Genomic DNA, 21,479 nt, shown 5'->3' on the forward strand with positions numbered 1-21,479 from the left:
GTTATAGGAAATACTGAGCTTAGTTTTACTTGCCCTCTTAGTTGTTTTTTTTTTTTTTTTTCCCCTTGCAATGACCATGGCCAAAATGGGGTTAAAGCAGGGAAACAAGAATGCAATCCAGGTCTCTCATGTGTGTGACAGGAACCCGATCACTTCAGCCATGACTGCTGCCACACAGAGCCTGACTCATGAGAAGCTGGAATCAGAAGTTGGAGCAGGGCAATGAACCAGACACTCCAATGTGGGACATGGGCATCTGAACCCCTAGGCTAAATTCCTGTGGATAATTCAACCTTTTAGATAGATAGATGGAAGATAGATAGATAGATAGATAGAGTTGCAGACATAGAAAAATAAGTAGACTGAAGCTCATAATGTTAACTTGTCTGGGATCACACAGCAAAAGTGATGGGGCATAAATTCACACTTGATTATGTCTCTCTAACGATGCCTCTTTTAGTCTCAGGATCTTCATCTCTCAAAGAAAAAAAATTCTGGTTCCTCCTCCTTTACAACTTAGTGTTTGTGCTGGCATTTGGTTAGACTAGGTTAATATATTTAACTCATCAGGGTACATTTAGGACACTAAAGTTCACCTTCACCACTATGACATTTTGGGGACACCTGAGCTTTAAAAGATAACCTTTAAAAAGTCCAATTCCCAAATAATTGACAAGAATTCTTGCTCCTGACTGCAGGTCCAGATTTCAAGGTCTCCTTCCTGTGTTCAAAAGCAGCAGAGTGGAGGAGATACAGACACTCACGTCCAGGGACTATGAGGGAATAGATTCATAGCAGGTGTACTCTTAGTTGTTTTTTTTTTTTTTCCCTTGCAATGACCATGGCCAAAGGTACTTGTCTGTCCTCCCTAATGGTTTTGACCAGTACCTGAGATCCTGCTCCAGAGGTCCTAGGGTGGGCCTGGGGATAGCAGCTGACTACCCTTTTTCTTATCATTAAACATTTTATTTTAGGAGGAAGAAAAAGAAGAGATTGTTTGAGGGTTTGAGGAGTGTCAGGGAGATGAGTGTGTTTCGTTACTGAGTCAGTAAACTAATTTTAAGTTAAAAAACAAATAGATTCTTCCTCTTTTTTTTTCTGCACCCTTCAGCATTTTGGAGATATTATGGTCTCAATTAACATGTATTTATTATTTCTTGAAAACTGATTTGTGCAAATCAGTGAGAAAAAAATACCTCTTATTGCCCTCTACTGTCCTATTTGTATCTTTTATTCATAGAAGAAAAAACAGGAAATATCTAGAAAGAGGAAAAAGGAGTTGTAGGTACAAATGCTCATCAAACACTCCCTGCTGTCCAATCAGAGCCTCAGCCAAACTAGTCAAAGTAGAAGTCATTGTTCCCATTCCTTCCTTCCCTCAGTTCAAGCTTGCACAGAAGACTTTTCCACCACTTATTTCAGGGGTAAACTCTAGAGGTAAACACATTAAATTCTGCTCACTCATGAATTGTTATTTGCAGCTTATATTTGATAATCAATCTTTAACTTCTACTCATCTGAGATAATTAAGAGCCAGTCTTGACTATTCTGATATCCTAGATCCCAAAGGTTACTCAATGCTATTGGTGCCACTCCTGTGACATCTTACCAAATCTCTTCCTCCATGATTTTCTGACTGCTCTCTTTGGCAACCATTAGATTCTCCTTTGGCTAGTCTACACCTCAGGTCTCCTTCCTGCCAAATACATCTTTCTTTGCATTGACCACCAAAAACCCCTGAATATGGAAATCTAACCACATTATTCCCCTGCCTGAAACCCAAAGACTTCCCTTCCCCTCTTCAAAGGGATATCATAAGCCCTGTGGAAATCATCCACTTCCTTCACAAGTGGTTATTGAATTCCTGTCATATAGGAGTAGGTATTTTAGAGCAATAAAATAGAAATCTTTGTATAAAACCTACATTTTGGAAGAGGCAAGCATGATAGAAAATTTGATAAATCTTGTTTGTTAGTGCTAAATACTAACAGAAAAAAAAATAAAGCAGATAAGGGTAATTGGAAATGCAGTTGAATTCAAGGAAATACATTGCTGCATTAAATGAGGGCATCAGAGATGACCCATGAAGGACGACTTTGTAAGCCCAGCAGGAACTAGATCTACAGACAACTGATGAATACCCTTCCAGTCAAAACTAACATGGAGAATAAGGCCTCTGGAAATTGTAGTGTGGTCAGGGTCATGCAAAGTGGAGTCATAGAGGGATTGGTGTTAGACAAGGTAAGAGAAGAAACCATGAGAAGGGAGCAGAGATGCAATCTTCAAGATCCTCGTAAACTACTTTGAGTTTGTTGGCTTTTATTCTGTATGTTAAGAAAAACTGCTTATGGTGTTTGATATTATATTATGATGTGACTCCACTTTTAACAGGATCCTCTGTCTACTTTGCTGAGAATAGGCTGCAGGGGAAGAGGAGAAAGCTTGGATTCAGAAGCAACTCTAACCAGTAACATTGCAAGAGAGGGATGGAAGTGACAAAGTAGAAGCTCTTGACCAATGGGATGTTGTATGTAAGAGAGAGAGAGAGAGAGAGAGAGAGAGAGAGAGAGATATCAATGAAAACATAATGGTTTTGATCCAGAGAAACTGAGAGAGTAGTTTTTATTAACTGAGATATGAAACGTTATGGTAGATAGAAGAGTGTTTTTGGGGAAATTATAAATAATTCCATTTTAAATATTTTACATTTAGGATGTCTAACAGATTTTCAAATAAAATGCCCAATAGGCAATTGGATATGTAGATCAGGAATTTAGGGAGAAGATTGGAGTTGGATGTACATTGGGATTGACTAATCAGCATTGTATATGACAATTATGCATTAAATATATATAATATATAATATATATGTTTTATATATATTAATATATATACAAATGGACTTAAACATAGTGTTTACAAATGTGATACTGAATGAGATAAGCCAAGGAATGTGTGCAGAGACAAAGCACAGTTGTCTAAAGTTAGAGTCCTCATGTGCTAAAATGGGTAGAGTTTGGAGAGAAGAGGAGCACCATCAAAAGAGAAAAGAATGAGCAACTAACAGTAACAGAAGGAACAGCAGGTGACAGTGGTGTCCCACAGACAAATGAGAACTAAGTCCAGTGTGCAGAGCAGAGAGCACTCAGTGACCACCAAGAGGACAGGAATGATGAGATTGTGCCATAACCACTGGAGTTTGCAAAAGAAGGGCATGGATGCTTTGAGAATTATTATTCCATTGTGGCACAGGGACAAAACCTTGATTCATGTGGGTTACAGAAAAAGGAAAGGAGACTTTAGAGATGAAATATATCAAATATTTCCAAGGATTTGGGAACTACATTTTGAAAAAAAATCAAACATCATATTAAGTTAGGTAAGATAATTTTGCGGGGCCATCGCTATGGTGTAGCGGGTAAAGCCACCACTGCCTGCAGTGCCGGCATCTCATATGGGTGCCAGTCGGAATTGTGGCTGCTCCACTTCTGATCCAGCCCTCTGCTGTGGCCTGGGAAAGCAGGAGAAGATGGCCCGAGTCCTTGGGCCCCTGCATATGCTTAAGAGACCAGGAGGAGGCTCCTGGCTCCTGGCTTTGGATCAGCAAAGCTCCAGCCATTGTGTCAAACTGGGGAGTGAACCAGTGGATGGAAGACCTCTCTCTTTCTCTCTCTTTCTCTGTCTCTCCTCTCTCTAACTCTGACTTTCAAATAAATAAATAAATAAATCTTTTTAAAAAAAAAGATAATTTTGCTTCCCTGATCTTGAGAGGTTTTCGTTTGATCCTTTTTAATTGTTTATTTATTTTATTTGCTTAAAGGCAGGGGGAGAGTTGAAGAGAGATTTCCCATCCACTGATTGACTTCCCAAATGCCCACAACAGCTAGTACTGGGCCAGGCCAAAGCCAGAAGCCAGGAGCTCAATTTGGGACTCACAGGCTGTGTGGCAGGTACCTAATTATCTGAGCCATCACCTGCTTCCTCCCAGAATGTGCAATCGTGGGAAGGTGGAGTGGAGAGCAGTCCAGAACCAGAACTTAGGCATGCTGATATAGGACACAGTTGTTCCAAGCAGCAGGTTAACCACTGTGTCAAATGTTCACACCTGTTTCAGTTTCTTTAATGCATGTAATAACGACATGCTTGTATGCTTTGAAGAAGCATCAAAAAAGAGCCAGGAAAATGGCAGAAAGGGAGAGAAATAAGACTATAGTGACGTTCTTGATTTGAGTATGTCATCTGACCCACAGGTGGAAGGCCAGACCTTAGCTGAAATGGTGAACTCTATGTATTCTGCAACAGGGGTGAGAGAACATGGCAGGACAATGTTGCAGGTAGGTGAGTAAAATGGTGCCGAGAGGATGTAGATGTATTCCCCTGAATGCTGCATTTCTATAGACAAAAGAAAGCAAAAGTCATCCGCTGAGAACGAAGACAGAGCTGAAATGGATAGGAGGAGACACAAGAGCACAGGAAAACTGATGGTCTGAAAAGCACACGGAGTGATTGCTGAGCAGATTGAGGGGCTTGCTTGAGATCTGGATTCTAAGGGGTGGTGTGGACTCTGCCTATCCTCTCTTGTGATCTGCCTTCACCTGCTGCTTATCCTTTACACGGAGATCACCAGGATTTCAGAGTTCCTATCACACACATGCTCTTCCAGACAGTTCCACCTGCACTCAAATGGACCGCCTCCCTGAGCTCTCTCCTCTCCCTTCACCTCGCTACCTCTTATGTAACTTCAGACTCAGTTTATTCCTAACTTCCAGTCTTAAGTACTGGTGCCCATATGAGACTTGTGCCCTCCTCAATGCTCCCTGTCACCTGGGCACACTTTCTCCATTGCCCTTGCCACAGCCTATTGTGACTTCCATTTTACCTGCATGTATCATTGTCCATAATCCAGTTTGGGGGATGTTTATGTAACCAGATACTTCAAGCACCTGTTGCTTCCCTTCCCCCACCTTTTTCTGATTAAGTATATGTGATGTAAGCTCCAAGTATTTACATTTCTAACAAAGTCACAGGTACTGTGTCTGCTGGTGAGAAGAAGGAGCACATCTTGGCCATCTGCATTCCAGTTCTCCCAAGGTTGGTTTATGTGTGGTTTCTGACTATATCCCCAGCACTTGGTTATTGCTTTGGCTTTGGGTAGAAGCTCTTAAAACATTGACTGATCAACCAAGGCCCCATGGCTGAGTGGGAAGAAGGGAACTGAGGTACCTGAATGGTAAGCTCTCTGCCTTCTCGGTTTATCTTCAAGTGGTGCATCCTTCTGTTAGCAAAGTTTTCTACGTCAATGGTGAATACGTGGGTATCTTCCTTGCTTAGCTGATAGCGAACCTGTAAACTTCCTTGAAAGAAAAATAGTAGAAACTAATATTAAAAATAGTCCCCATAAAATACAAAAGTCTGATCAGATTGTCTTTTAATTGATTGCTACTGTATACCAAGGACCCATTCCTCAATCTTTTATCATTCACATTTTTAATATGAATTATGTAAGCTCATCAGGGTCCAAACAGAAAACTACAGCATTGCTACAAAAAGAGAGTGAGTGTGTGAATGTGTTTGTGTGTGTGTATGTGTGTGTGTGTGTGAGAGAGAGAGAGAGAGAGAGATCAGAAACCAGAATGCCACTTTGGAAAATAAGACAACCAAAAACCTGTTTTGTAATTGAGTTGCTAAAAGATTAGTAAGATAGAGGTAAGATTATCTCAACTCTCTCTTCAATTCCCCACACTTCCCATCCCTCTTTCTGCCCAATCTTCTAATTCCTCTTAGACTTATAGGATGGAGAGAACTGGCTCCCATCTTTACCCAGTGAGTCTAATGCTGCTGATTGCATTGTCTTGTGGTTAAGGCTCAGCAACCCACTTTAACCCACAGTGGCCTGGTGGGACATTCAAATTTCACTAGAAAAGTGTTTTTAGGATAGTCCTTCACTATCCATTGGAGGTCAGGAAATCAATTTACTAGGTCTCAATCAGCACTTCTTACAAAATGAAACAGAATTGAAAAGGAAATATGAGAATCCCAAGAGACATTAACCAGAAGTGTTGTGTGTGCATGTGTGTGTGTCTCTGTGAGAGAGAGAGAGAGAGAGAGAGAGAGAGAGAGAGAGATACAGAGAGACAGAGAGAATGTTAGGTCACAAAGTAGGTGCTGTACTGTGGATCATACTTTTAAAAATTGGGGAAACCTCCCCATGTTGGAGAATTGCCTTATAGTGTAGAGCCATTGATGGGGTGGTTAATCTCCCTCAGGCACTTTTCCCAGCTAAATAGGTCCTACATTCCTGGATGAAGGTGTTGAGTCCAGCAGTCCAAAGGGACACTGTGTGTCTTATTCTCCACTCATGGTGGTCACCTCTTCTGGTGTCATTGGAGTCCATACCAACCAAATGCCATGCATTCTTTCCAGGACATATGTGGGAAACATTGTTATTGAGGGAGGGTGTTGTTAACTTGTGGCCACAGGGGTAAAGAACATTCACTGAAATGCAGGGCAAGGCACTAAGCTGTCTCTCTCCCATCCTCTCAATGTTTCTCTCTTTTTTTTTTTTTTTTTTTGGACAGGTAGAATTATAGACAGAGAGAGAGAGAGAGAGAGAGAGAGAGAGAAAGGTCTTCCTTCCGTTGGTTCACTCCCCAAATGGCGCTGTGTCGATCTGAAGCCAGGAGCCAGGTGCTTCCTCCTGGTATCCCATGCGAGTGCAGGGACCCAAGTACTTGGGCCATCCTCCACTGCTATCCCTGACCACAGCAGAGAGCTGGACTGGAAGATGAGCAACCGGGACTAGAACCCAGCCTCCATAGGGGATGCCAGCGCCACAGGTGGAGGATTAACCAAGAGAGCCAGGGTGCCAGCCCCTCAATGTCTCTTATCTTTCAGAAACACCTCTCTGAAATTCCTCAGGCTGCCCTTTTTTGCTCAGCCCCCAGTGTTAGGAAGACAAGAGGTTTGGGAGTAACCAACACGTCCATCACTGCTGCTGTTGGTTCTTACCAAAAGATAATTTTTTGAGACAGTTTTAAAAATAAATTGCTACTTAGGGCATTTTGGAATACATCCATGTGAAATAAGATTGCACAATAATCTAAAGCAGAATAGGAAAAAATAATTTGATACTTATGAGGCCATTACTTGACAGTCAGTCATTAAGAGCAGCTCTCTGTAGCTCATCTTGGTTTCCTGGCTCCTTCTAACCCAATAGAGCAAATCAGTGTATGAAAATTAGGTATCAGGCATAGTGATAAATGTCTTATTCCTTAAGGGAGTTTGGGCTCTCTCATCATCTCACTGATTGGGAAATTCACACTTGTACATAATCTTTATGTATTTTTTCATGATAGACATTGCTTGCATTTATACATCTTTACTAACACCTCTCTTAGGCACCAAAAGTTGCAACAGAGGTCCTGTCCTTTGACACACTTTAAAGCTTCCTGAACATTTCAGATCATCTTAAAACACCTCCTCTGGGTCTTCTGGTACCATATAAATATTTCTCTCATCTTCTTAGAACTTTTGAGGAAATCATTGCCTCTCAATGTACCCCAACATGATATCCTGGAATCTCTCATTTCCACATGATTGCTGGGAGAAGAAAATCCAGACTTTTCGAAATAAGTTTGACACCATAACAAATGACTGTAGTCTGCCTGGAAGCATGGGTATATGATGGAAAATTGTTTGTAGTCAGGCCTGAAGGTTCCTTAACTAAATATCCCAGCACCTTTTTCAGCTGTGTGGATAGATGAGGCATCAGCTCCTCTCCAGAGGTGAGACTCAGCTGATTCTCCGCTGGCACTCAGAGCTCATCATCTGTCCCTCGGGCCTCCTCTGCTTCCCCTCCGTGCTTCATCTTTGCACTTAAACCTCCTGGCTGAGGTTCCCTGCATGCACCCCACTCTCTTCTGTAAGTTTTGCCACAATGACAACCACCACAAATGTGTAGTCCCAAAGGCAGTGAACTGTTGGAGGGAAAGTACTGTCTATAAATCTCACAAACTGAAAAAAGGACTGACTCCCCAGGCCAGGAGTGCATGATGATTTCTCTAAAGCACTGTAATGCATTTCTCATCTATTTAATCTTAACTATCCTTGCGGTTAGTATATATCAATGTTGCAACATCATAAGGGTACATATCATTTTGAATGTCTGTATAGACAGAGATAAGATGTTCACATATGGAAATTAAAAATAAATGTGGGAGCAGGGGATTAGCCTAACAGTTAAGAAGACCAAATCTGACATTTGAGTCCCTGGGTTTGGTTCTTGACTCTGGTCCTAACTCCAAGTTCCTACCCTTGAAGGTAGCAGATGATCACTCAAGTACTTTGGTTTCTGCCACCAATGTGGGAGATCCAGATTGAGTTTCCAATTCCTGTCTGTAGTCCTGGCCCAGCTCTTGATGAATAAACCAGCAGATGGAAACTCTCTCCATGTCTTTCTGTCTGTGTTATCTCTTTGTTTCTCAAGTAAAAAACAAAAAATAAGTAAATAAAACTGACTTGAGCCTCAGATAGGTCCGCTTTATCAAAATGCTTCTAGAATATACATATTTATAATAGAATGATTTTTGGTCACCAACAAGTACCCCGTAGAAGTTTTAAAGGGTCCCATTAATGTTGGAACACCCAAGTTATATTTAGCTGCTTTTAAAAACTTGTCTTCAGGCAAAATCTGTGTCATTACTTTTAGAACTAAGCAAGTACTACCAGTACACTTAAAACTGGAAAAATCCACATAGTAAACAAAGTATTTAAACATAAGAATAAGGACCCCCTTCACAGAGGAGAAGTCAAGATCCCTAGAATGGGACTCCTTGCTTTCTGAAGAGTTTCATCCCTTTCATCAACACACATTTCACCATGACTGAGTTGCTACTCATCTCTGTACTTTCACCCGGAATTCTTTCTTCTTCTAATTTTCTCCATTTTATAGAAGAGAAAACAGAGCTACTTGGAGGTGAGTAGCATGACATTGCTCTTTGTCAGTAAAGTGACAGTGCCGTATTTAGAAACTAAATCTACCTGGTTCAGAAAAGCATGGGTTTCCCATAGAACACAATGGCCCCTAGTGACCATCTCTGTGCAGCAGGCTGTTCCATGATAACCTGACTTCTTAACTTTGCTCCCATCCATCCTTCGGAACTCAGTGTAAGTTCTCCTCTTCCAGGAAGCCATTCCAGGCTTCTCCAAGGTGGCCCTCCTTTGCTCCTACAGATCATGCCATTACCTTTATCCTAACACACACCACATTGTAGTGTCTGTCCTCTACACTGATCTGTGAACTGCAGCCTGCACTGTATATACTCAGTAATTCATGTGGTCAGAGTGTCCGTTTACCCCTAATGGTGATATCACCTTTCCTTCCACTATACCATCCTTGACCTCTGAGTTTTAATATCACAATGGTGTGGAGGGTAATGCATTCTGTACAAACCAAACCTTTCATTTGGAACTCTGAACTTTCTAGGTTCCTGTCGTGATTCTGTGCAGCAGCAATGAGCTGCAGTTCCCAGTCAGGGCCAAGATTACGATGGGAAACTGTGCACACTCTGTAGTGTGTCACATTGTTGAGCCAAAGTGTTTGGTAGGTGAGGTATGTTAAATGCATTTGTGATGCAGGATCTGTTCATTGGAACATTGCCTTGTTTTAAGTTGAGAAGCATCCTTACTAATATTGCACTTATTTTAATATCAGCCTCAATTTATCCTGACTCTTTTATCTTTCTCCTCCTCTTGAATTTAAGCTCCCCTAGGAAGAAACATTGCTTATTAATCTTTTTGTCTGCAGACACTCGCTCATGGCCTGCTATCGGAAGTCTCCAGAAGACATTTGTTGAATAAAATAGCCACTCTGGAGAATGTTATCACCACTTCACCAAAATTATAAACTAACATTTATTCAAGGCTTACTGTGTGTAAGACTCTAGAGAAAAAATAGCAACAATTTATCAGTTCTTTATTTGAGGAGTTTATAATCTGGTTGAAGGAGACAAAAACACCTTTCATGCTTCTTGCTATGATGTGCCTAATATTTTTAGATATTTAATATAGTCTTAAATATATTTTTCAATCAAATCCTTAGGTTACAGAGTAGCATTTTATGCAGTGATTGAGACAACTCATCTAATTTCAGAGTAACTGGGTTTGATTCCTGGCTCCAGTTAATGATGCCAAGTTTCTGTTAATGAACCCTCTGGGAGGAGGCGGTGATGCCTCACATGCTTAAGTCCCTGTTACCCACCTCAGAGAACCAAGCTGGGTTTCTAACTTTGGTCACCAACAAGTACCCCATAGAAGTTTTAAAGGGTCCCATTAATGTTGGAACACCCAAGTTATATTTAGCTGCTTTTAAAAGCTTGTTTCCCTCTCTCCATCCTTCCTTCCTTCCTCCTCTCCCTCCCTCCCTCTTCTATGTTTGTGCATCTATATCCCCCCTCTCTCTTTACTACAAATAAATAAAAGTTTTCAAAACCCTCAGCTTGAGAAATAGAATTCCAGAAAAGTTAAGAAACTCTTCAAGTAAAATAAAAATATTGGGAATGGAAGGGGATTCAGACCCATTGAGTACATAAAGTTAAAGTGTATAAAGCCTCTTTTTTCCACTATTCCAGGCTGCCTCCAAAGAGATGTGTGGTAGGATTGAAGGATTTGTGAATGGACAAGCAGGTGGATGGGAGCACAGAGGAAGGTGTGCTTTGATAGTACAGGATGGACAATTTGTGAATTCAGAGAAAAATCAGCAGCTACAATGGCTGAGACCATCATAAAAAGGTTTTCAGAGAGAGAGAGAGAGTTACTGAAAGAAGTAGAAGGAAAAATGGAACACTTATGTAACCGTAGGGACACAAGGAGAGCAACGCATTGGATTTCCCCACAGCAAAGCAGAACAGTAGGCCAATGGAGCTGAAAAGAACTTCTGTAGACTTCCACTCAACTGAACTCCTCATGTGGAAACTTGAACCACAAAGACCTCAGATAGTCAAAGAAACACTAGGTAAAAAACAAGGCTGAATACTGCACATTGCCTGACCTCAAAACATACTACAAAGCTGAAAGAGGTTTGTCTTAGCATAAAAACAGACTCACACACCAACGGAACAGAATAGAAAGCCTAGAAATATATCCACACATTTATAGCCAACTAATTTTTAAGAGATTTATTTGTTTATTTGAAAGGCAGAGTTACACAAACACAGAGAGAGAGAATCTTCCATCTGCTGGCTTACTCTCCAAATGACTGCAACAGCTGGAGCAGGGCCAGGCTAAAGCCAGGAGCCAGGAGCTTTATCCATGTCTCCCACATGGGTACAGGGGTCCAGGCACTAAGGCCATCCATCCTCCAGTGCCTTCCCAGGTGCATTAGCAGGAGCTGGATCAGAAGTAAAGCAGCCAGGACTCAAACTGGCACTCATTGGGGTGCCAGGGTTGCAAGTGAAAGTTTAACCCACTGTGCCACAATGCCAGAAGAGCCAACTAAATTTTCCCAAAATTTCAAGAACACAAAATGGAGAAAAGAAAGTCTCTTCAATAAATGGTACTGGATGTATATATTCACAGAGAAGAATGAAAACTGGAACCTTATATCTCACCATGTACAAAAATAGACTCAAGATAGATTGAAGATCTAAAATGTAGGACTATAAATTGTGAACTTACCAGAAAAAAAAAGTATGAGGATACTGACCTGGGTCTGGCCAAAAACTTCTCTGGATATGGCCACAAAAGCATATAAGGACAAATAGAACTGCCTTAAACAAAATCTTCCACACATGAAACAGGAGAGCAAAGAGATGACCTAATAAATGGGAGAATTTTTTTATTTTTTTAAATGATTTATTTTATTTATTTCAAAGACAGAGTTACAGAGAGAGGTAGAGACAGAGAGAGAGGACTTCCATCCTCTGGTTCACTCCCCAGGTGGCCAAAATGGCCGGAGCTGCACCCATCTGAAGCCAGGAGCCAGGAGCTTCCTCCCGGTCTCCCACGTGGGTGCAGGGGCCCAAGGTCTTGGGCCATCTTCTACTGCTTTCCCAGGCCATAGCAGAGAGCTGGATTGGAAGAGGAGCAGCCAGGACTAGAACTGGCGCACATATGGGATGCCAATGCTTCAGGCCAGGGCTTTAACCTGCTGCACCACAGCGCCGGCCCTGGGAGAATGTTTTAAAACTACACATTTGACAAGAAGCTAATACTAGAATGTATAAGGAACTCACACGATCCAAGAGGAAAAAAGCCCAAATAGTCCAATATGAAAAATGTGCGAGGTAGATGTTTGGCCTGGCAGTTATGGACAGGAGTTAAGATTCCTGTGACTCTCATGGAAGTGCCTGGGATAAATACCTGCCTCTGGCACCTGACTCCAGCTTTCTGTTAATGCTGATCCTGGGAGGCAGTGGTGATGGTTCAAGTAATTGGATTCCTAACATCCAGAGGAAGCCAGTATTTTCTTCCTGGCTACCAAGTTTGGCCCTAGCCCAGCCCCAGCTATTGCAAGCATTTGGGAAATGAGCTAGTGGATTAAAGCTCTCCTCTCTGTCTGTCCCTGCCTTTCAAATGGATAAATCTAAAAACTGGCTTAAGATTTGAATAAATATTTATTATGAGAGGACATCTGAATGCAAAGAGATTTGTGAAAAAACACTCAACAGAGGCCTGTGTTGTAGCTTAGCAGGTAAAGCTGCCACCTGCAGTACTGGCATCCCATTGGGTGCCAGTTACAGTCCCAGCTACTCCACTCCCAATCCAGTTCTCTGCTATGGCCTGGGAAAGCACTGGAAGATGGTTCAAGTTCTTGGGCCCCTGCACTCAAATGGGAGACCTGGAAGAAGCTCCAGGCTCCTGGTTTCGGATCAGCTCAGCCTCAGCCATTGCGGCCATTTGGGGAGTGAACCAGTGGATGGAAAACCTCTCTGTCTCTGCCTCTGCCTCTCTACAACTCTGCCTTTCAAATAAATAAATAAATCTTTGAAAAAAAAAAAAAAACACTCAGCATCACTAAGCAACAGAGAAAGGCAAATCAAAATCACCTCACTCTAGTTAGGATGATTATTTACAAAAAGCAAAAATGTGGCAGATGCATATATTGGCAAGGAACTCTAAGAGAAGCAGAAAGTCTTAAACATTGTTGGTAGAATGGTAAATCAGAAAAACCACCTTGTAAAACAATATGTATATTCCTGAAAAATTAAAATTAGAACTATTTTATGACCCGTTACTAGGTACATCCAAAGGAAATAACATTGGTATGTTTGAAGAGACCCCGCACTCCCATATTTCCTGCATCGTTATTCACAATAGCAAAGATATAGGATCAACCTAAATAGCCATCAACAGACAAATTAATAATGAAGAAGTAGTATATTCACATGATGCAATACTGTTCATCCAAGGAGAATGATAAAATGCTATTGTTTGCACAACATAGATAAAGCTGGAGGACATTTTGCAAAAAGAAATAAATCAAGAATAGGAAGACAATTACTGCATTATCTCGTGTACATATGGAGTCTGAAATGATTGATCTCAAAAAAGTTGAGGGTAGCATAGAGGTGACCAGAGGTTGTGGAGCGTCAGCAGGAGGGAAGGTGGGGAGACTGGGTTAACAGCTATAATCCAATAGTTAGATAGGAGGCATAAGTTCTAACATCCTGTTGAACAGTAGAATGAATATAGTTACCAATCATACATGATGGCATATCTCAAGACAGCTAGAAGAGAGAATATTTATAAAGAAAAGGTAAACTTTTAAGGCAATGGGTATGCTAATTGCCCTGTTTTTTTCTTTCTTTCTTTTTAAGATTCATCTATCTATTTGAAAGGCGGAGTTCCAGAGAAGCAGAGTCAGAGAGTGTGGGGAGCAACTGGGAGCAACTCGGACTAGACTAAGTTACTGGAATTAAGACTTATTCTATGCATCTGCTCTCCCACAATATGGCGCTGGGAGAGGAGGCAACAGCTTCTACCCAGCTGCCTCTCACCAACTTGACAAGCTGCAGGACCTGCTCCTGATTGGAGGAGAGCAGCGTACTCGGCGTGTGGGTAGCAGAGTTGGGATTGACGGAAGAGGACTATAAAGGAGGAGAGAGACAACATGCACGAGGAACATCTAAGGGGAACATCTATCTGAAGGAACACCTGTGCAGCCCCCGAGAGAGCCGGCCGGCGGTGTGCCACTCCCCCGCGGAAGTGGGGAATGTGGCAGGGGGAACCGCCCTTCCACGGAGGTGGAAGGGTCGGTAGCCAACCCGGGAAGGACCAGCAGCAAACCCGGGGAGGGCCGAGCAGACGAAAGAACAACGCAGGGTCCTGTGTCGTTCCTCCACGAAGAGGGGGAGCGACAGAGAGAGAGAGAGAGAGGGAGAGAGAAAGTCCTCCATCTGCTAGCTCACTCCCCAAATGGCCACAATGGTAGAAGCTGGGCTGATTTGAAGCCATGAGCCAGGAGACTCCTCTGTGTCTCCCATGCAGGTTCAGTGGCCCAAGGACCTGGGCCATCCTCCACCACCCTCCCAGGCCTTAACAGAGAGCTAGTTTGGAAGTGGAGCAGTCAGAACACAAACTAGCACCCACATGGGATGCTAGCACTGCAGGCAGCAGCCTCACCCTCTTTCCCACAGTGTTGGCCCCATTGCCCTCATTTGATCATTGCACAATTTATTCAGGCATGGAAAGACTGTACTCCATATATACATACAATTATTATGTGTCAACCGAAAATGATAACAAAGGAGTGGCAAAAAGAAAGGTCATATGAGGAAGGCTCATATTTGAATGCCAATGAATTTGAGTTTATGTAAACAGGGATCCTGCATGGAGCCTTAAACATATGTGTGGGGGTAGGTATTTGGCACAGTGGGTAAAATTCCATTTTCAATGTCTGCATCTTTTATCAGAGTGCTTCCATTCAAGGCCTGTCTCTGCTTCTAATTCCAGCTTCCTGTTAATGCACATCCTGGGAGGCAACAAGTGATGACTCAAATACATGGATTCCTGCTACTCATGTGGGTGACCTAGACTGAGCTCCTGGCTTGCGGCAGGGATTTAGAGAGTGAATTAGCAGATGGAGAATCTTTTTTTCTGTCTTCTGTCTCTCTTTGTCTGTCTCTCTGCTTTCAAATAAAATGAAAAAAAAAATCTAAGAAAATGCATGAAAATGTCTGCACAAAATGATATCTTAAGAAGGTTATTCTCTGGGGTTGGTTGGCATCATGGCATAGCTGGTAAAATAACAGCCTACAGAACCAAGATTCATGTTATCTACAGCCCTCTGGTCTCTAAAAATAGACCTTGCATCTCCACCACTTTCCAGCTCTGCAACCACACCCTAATGCAGCCCATTAATGCATTCTGAGTTTGGTTCTCCATTTTCATTCTTTTTTTTTTAAAAAAGAGATTTATTTGTTTATTTGAAAGGCAGAGTTACACAGAGAGGGGAGAGGCAGAGAGAGAGAGAGAGAGAGGTCTTCCATCCAATGGTTCACTCCCTAATTGGCTGCAACGGCTGGAGTTGTGCCAATCCGAAGCCAGGAGCCAGGAGCTTCTCCCAGGTCCCCCATGTGGGTGAAGGGGCCCAAGGACTTGGGCCATATTCTACTGCTTTACCAGCCCATAGCAGAGAGCTGGATCAGAAGTGGAGCAGCTGGGTCTTGAACCAGCAACCATATGGGATGCCAGCACTTCAGACCAGGGCATTAACCCACTACACCACAATGCCAACCCTTCCATTCCCATTCTTAAGTCATCTTTCCCCATTCTTATTCATTCTGGATATAGCAGTGAAAATAAGAACTTAAAAGTATAAATCGGATACCACTGATTAAACTGTTTTAATGGCTCTCTAAAGCATGTAAGAATAAAATCTAAATTCTTTGACACATCCTGTAAGAATCTGTATGATCTTCCCTGTACTTCTGTGCACTCATTGCATCCCACACTTTCCCTCACCCACAGAGCTGCAACTATGACTAATCTCCTTTATATTCCCCTAATGTTATCTGCTGACTGCAACCTCAGAGAGTTTTTGCACCTGCCGTTCTCTCTATCTGAAATGCTCCTCTTATAGATCTTTGCCAGAACCCTCCTCATTCATATCCAAACAGTGATGCTTTTCTTATCCATGGACACCCTTGTCAATATCTCCAAATAGCTATTTTTCAACCCCCAGTCACATTTGATTAGTGCATCAGGGAGTCAATATGAAGCTCCAATATCTGACATTACTCATTGTTGTAGCTCCTCTGTAACTCTAGTTACAAGCATTCCAATGTCTCAGTCCCTGGTTCCTCAAATGCCCAGTGTCTCCCAATTGTTAATGTAAGGATTAACCTCACCAAATATGCAGTGTTCTTCAATCTCTTCATGTTCTCTCAGTTCTTACTCAGCTCACATTGCCTGCTCCATCACTACAACCACTCTCTCATGCAGTCTCAAGTCCCTTTACCATTCTTGGCTTGCTGAGTGTGGCTACTTGCTTAGCAGAACCATAACTGCTTATTCTAATCCTTCATGGTTTATCTGACAGGAAAAAACACAAATCATGCATCCTGCTTGTAAACTACTTTAGATGCATGCATGCCAACTCCACATGGGTTTTCCCCATGTCCTCTCAATCTCAACACATTTCCTATGTCTATTCACCTATTGGCTTGGATAACCCAGTACGGCCTTTCCTTTCTCAGCTCTCTGATTCTTCTTCTCCTTCCGCTTTCTCTGCTTTTCTAAGAAAAGAGAATCAATCAGAAAAGAACTACAACCTCCTGCCTCCATATTTGCTGACCTGTCAATTTCTGAGCCTATACATTCTTTCTTACAAATAATTTAGATGAAGTATCTGTGCTCTGTGTAATGCCAACTTATTCATTCTCATCCTTCTCACCTAATCAGAAACATCACTCAGGCAACACCTTCTCTTCACTTATTTCTTTTTTTAAGATTTATTTTATTTATTTGAAAGACAGAGTTACACAGAGAGGAAAAGACAGAGAGAGAGGGATTCCATCCAATGTTTCACTCCCCAGTTGTCTGCAACTGCCAGAGTTACGCCGATCCGAAGCCAGGAGCCAGGAGCTTCCTCCAGGTCTCCCACATGGGTGCAGGGGCCCAAGGACTTGGGCCATCCTCCACTGCTTTCCCAGGCCATAGCAGAGAGCTGGATTGGAAGTGGAGCAGCTGGGACTAGAACTGGCACCCAAATGGGATGCCAGCGCTTCAGGCCAGGGCTTTAACTCGCTGCGCCACAGCGCCAGCCCCTCTCTTATTTCTATTTATTTTTATTTTGTTCTCTCCACTACATCATTTTCATTAGCATTTTTCATACATTAATGAAAGCAAAGGAACCTCTTTAACTTTCTTACCCTTGCCAATGACCACATTTCTCTTTTCTCTTCTGGTCCACAATAAAACTTCTGAGGCATTATGCACATTTCCTGTCACCAACTCTTCTATCTCTTATTTACTCTAAAATTCTCTCCAGTCAGATATCACCCCTGGGCCTCCACCAAAACTTTTATTGTAAGGTCAACAATGACTTATTTGTTGCTAAATCCATTTTGCTAATCAAGATCTCCATTAGCAATTGGCACAACCACTCTATAAAATCATTCACTTTCAGAACATTTCTCTCCAAGTTCACTCCCTAATTCACTGGTTATTGCTCCCTTTCCTTTGCTGGTTTCTCCATTTCTTCATGCCCTCAGCCTTGAAATCCTAGGGCTCAGTGGTGGACTTCTCTTCTCTGTAAGCACTCATTGCTTTGATCATCTCATCCAGCATTCTCTTCCATAGACCATCTCTGGTTTCCCAGAGCTGATGTACCAACAGAGCTACTGGAGGCTATAAATTGAAAAGTAATGTTTTTGAAATTAAATTTAGCAGGTCTATTCTTCCTCTAAATGCTCAAAGGCAAAATTGCCCCTTGTCTCTTCCCAGCACCTGACAATCCTTAGTGACCCTTGGTGTGCAGTTGAGTAATTCCATATCTGCCTCTATCCCCATGTCACAATCTTTCTTCTCATTGTGTGTCTCTCTGTGTCTCTATGTCTCTGTATCTACATCTCTTTCTCTTTTAAAAGACTTTAGCCTTGGATTTATGGGCTACTCTAATCCAGTATGACCTCAGTTTAGCTCTTTGCATCTGTCAAGGTTTATTTCCAAATAAGGTAAACTTGAATGTTCCAGGATACATGAATTTGGGGGTGGTGGGATGGGAAGGTAACCTGACAAACTATTGTTACTGTTGTATTCAAAAGTATAAAATACCAGTGTTCAGCTATTTTGTTCCAGGGACTCTCTTAAATGCTTTTCTCAAACTTCATGAGCGAGTCCTCAAAATATATTACACACACAGAACTATTTTATGTTAATTTTATAAGGAGGGAAAATTTAGTTCACCTGGTTGGACATTTCAACATCAGCCATGGCGTCCAGCTCTTTTATCTAATTTGATTTTGCCCTAAATCCCATTAAAGTTTTGGGTTCATATTTGGGATCCCTTCTTTAGCATCTACCATACAATGAAAAAGCATTGAAAAAACCAATATTTAGACAAAGACTTGAAATGATCTCACATAGAATCCAGAAAGAGGGGTAGTGTTGTGGCACAGCAGGCTGAGTCACTTCCTGTGACACCAGCCTCACATACCAGAGGGCCAGTTTGGGTACCTGACGCTCTGCATCTGATTCATTTCTCTGCTAATGTGTTTGGGAAAATAGCAGATCATGGTCCAAGTGCTTGGGCCCCTGTCACCCAAGTGGGATACCTGAATAGAGTGACTGGCTCCTGGCTTCAGTGTGGCCTAGCCTTAGCTGATGCGGCCTGCTGGAGAGTGAACCAGCAGATGGAGGATGTCTTTCTCTGTTTCTGCTTCTATGTCACTCTTTCAATAAGTGAATAAATATTTGAATAAAAAAGAATTCAGAAAGACAGAAACTAAGAAAGTTGGACTCCATTATTCAAGGCTTGTTCTCAAATTATCACTTGCACAACTGAATGCTGAACATAATGAGATATTAATGAAAGACACAAAAAATGCAAAGATATCTCATGTTCATGTATTTGACTGGACATACTGTTTAAAAATTGTTAACAGTGTGTTTAAAATCCAAAGAAATTCAGGGCTGGTTAAGCCACAGCCTCCAATGCCAACATCCTATATGGTGCTAGTTCAAGTCCCAGCTGCTCCACTTCTGATCCACCTCCCTGCTGGTGCACCTGGGAAAGCAACAGAAGATGGCCCAAGTCCTTGGGCACCTACATCCACGTGGGACACCCAGAAGAAGCCCCTAGTTTCTGTCATTCACCTGGCACAGCCCTGGCAGTTGGAGCAATTTGGGAAGTGAACCAGCAGATGGAATCTCTCTCTCTCTCTCTCTCTCTCTCTCTCTAGCTCTCTCCTTCTCTCTCTCTATAACTCTACCTTTCAAATAAATAAATTTATAAATTGTTAAAAAAAGTCCAAAGATTCATAGATGCAATAAAATCTGTATCAAAATTCCAATAACAATTTTTCAAAATAATAGGAGAAATGACAACTTTATATTTTACAAAATATACTAATCAAAACAATATGGTACTGACATAAAAACAGATACATAGACCATTGGAATAGCATTGGAGAACCCAGACATAAAAATCCCTACATAAATGGTCAAGGGTACCAGGAATACACAAGGACAAAAGGACAATCTCTTCAATAAATAATGTTGGATAAATTGAATATGCACATGCAAAATTGGATCCTTATCTTACATCATTATAAAAATTAAATTGAAAAGGATTAAACACTTAAGTGTAAGATGTAAAACTGTAAAACTACTAACAGAAGACACATGGGAAAATACTTCTTGACACTGATCTCAGTAACAATTTTTTAGATACAATTCCAGAAAAGCACGGATACAAAAACAAAAAATAGATAAACAGGACCCTATCAAACTAAAAACCTTCTCTTTTTTTAAAGATTTTTTTATTTATTTAAGAAAGCTACAGAAAGAGAAGGAGAAACAGAGAGAGAAGACCTTTCATCTGCTTCCTGGCTGCAACAGCCAGGGCTGGGCTAGGTTTGCACGAGCCTGAAGCCAGGAACCTGGAACTCCACCCAGTCTACAATGTGGGTGCCAGGGGCCCAATCACTTGGACAATCTCTGCTGCTTTCCAGGCCATTAGCAGGGAGCTAAATCAGAAATGGGGCTACCAAGATTTGAACTGGCACCAACATGTGATGCTGGTGTCACAGGTGGCAGCTTTACCTGCTGTCAGAACACCAGCCCATTTTTGTACTTTTCTAAAGATTTTTGCTGATTTATTTGAAAGCCAGAGTTACAGAGAGAAACACACACACACACACATACACACACACACACATAACGGGGTGGGGGTAGGGGAGAAATCTTCCATCTGCTGGTTCACTTGCTAAATGGCCAGAGTGGCCAGGGCTGGGCCAGGCTGAAGACAGAAGCCAGGAGCTTCTTCTGGATCTCCCATGTGGGTATTAGGGGCTCATACTCTTGGGTCATCTTCCACTGCTTTTCCCAGGCCATTATGCAGGGAACTGGATTGGAAGTGTAGCAGCAGGACACAAACCAGTGCCTATGGGACCTCAGCATTCCAGGTGGTGGTTTTACCCATTGCACCACAATGCCAACCCCTCAAACTCAAAACCATCCTCATAACAAAGAAAGTATTCAACAAAATGAAAAAGCAACTTACAGAATTGGAAAAAATATTTGAGCTATCTATTTTATAAAAAATTAATTCAAAATATCTGAAGACTTCACACAACTCAGTAGCAAATAAAAACAAAAGACCTGATTTAAAAATGGGCAAAGGACTTTAATCTTTCCAAAGAAAATGTGTAGATGACCAGTAGGTATATGAAAAGGCATTCATTATTGCTACTCATCAGAGAAACACAAATCAAAACCAGTGAGATTTCACCTGTCTAATGACTGTTAGCACAAAAAGAAAAGGAGTAAGAGTGGAGCTTGTGGTACAGCAGGTTAAGCCACCAGTTTGGATGCCTGCCTCCTTTGTCATAGTGTCAATCCAGCTTATTGATAATGCATTTAAGGTACCAGCAGATTCTGACTCAAGTGCTTGGACCCCTGTCATCTGTGTGGGATACTCAGATGAAGTTCCAGGCTCCTGGCTGGGGCCTGGCATTTTGGGGGCGAACCAGCAAATGGGAGATCTCCCTCTTGTGTGTTATCCCACTCTAATTCTACCTTTCAAATAGATGAAAATAAAATAAAACAAAAAAGTTTTTAAAAAGCTAAAGGGAAAAAAAGGAAAATGTTGGTGGGAATATAGATTGGTAGGGCTATTATGGACAGCCGTACAAAGCATCCTAAAAAAAATAAAAATAGAACTAGCATATGTTCCAGTAATCTCAGTTCTGGGTATATATTGAAAGGAAACAAAATCATTATCTTAAACAGATATGTACTCTTCAGTGTTCATTTTAGTA

At 41.7% G+C, this 21,479-nt stretch overlaps 1 protein-coding gene across 1 annotated transcript in view; it reads right to left on the reverse strand.

Moving 5' to 3' along the window:
• Positions 1-21,479, reverse strand: part of CNTNAP5 (contactin associated protein family member 5) — a 991,178-nt gene that overhangs the window by 55,772 nt on the left and 913,927 nt on the right. Inside the window, exon 20 of the mRNA XM_051848810.3 lies at positions 5,224-5,354. Within this exon, the coding sequence (XP_051704770.3) occupies positions 5,224-5,354 (131 nt within the window). The remainder of the gene's footprint in view (positions 1-5,223; positions 5,355-21,479) is intronic.

The sequence above is a fragment of the Oryctolagus cuniculus genome, chromosome 3 (genome assembly GCF_051225735.1).
Source record: "Oryctolagus cuniculus isolate XC-2025 breed Fujian yellow rabbit chromosome 3, ASM5122573v1, whole genome shotgun sequence".
Classification (NCBI taxonomy): domain Eukaryota; kingdom Metazoa; phylum Chordata; class Mammalia; order Lagomorpha; family Leporidae; genus Oryctolagus; species Oryctolagus cuniculus.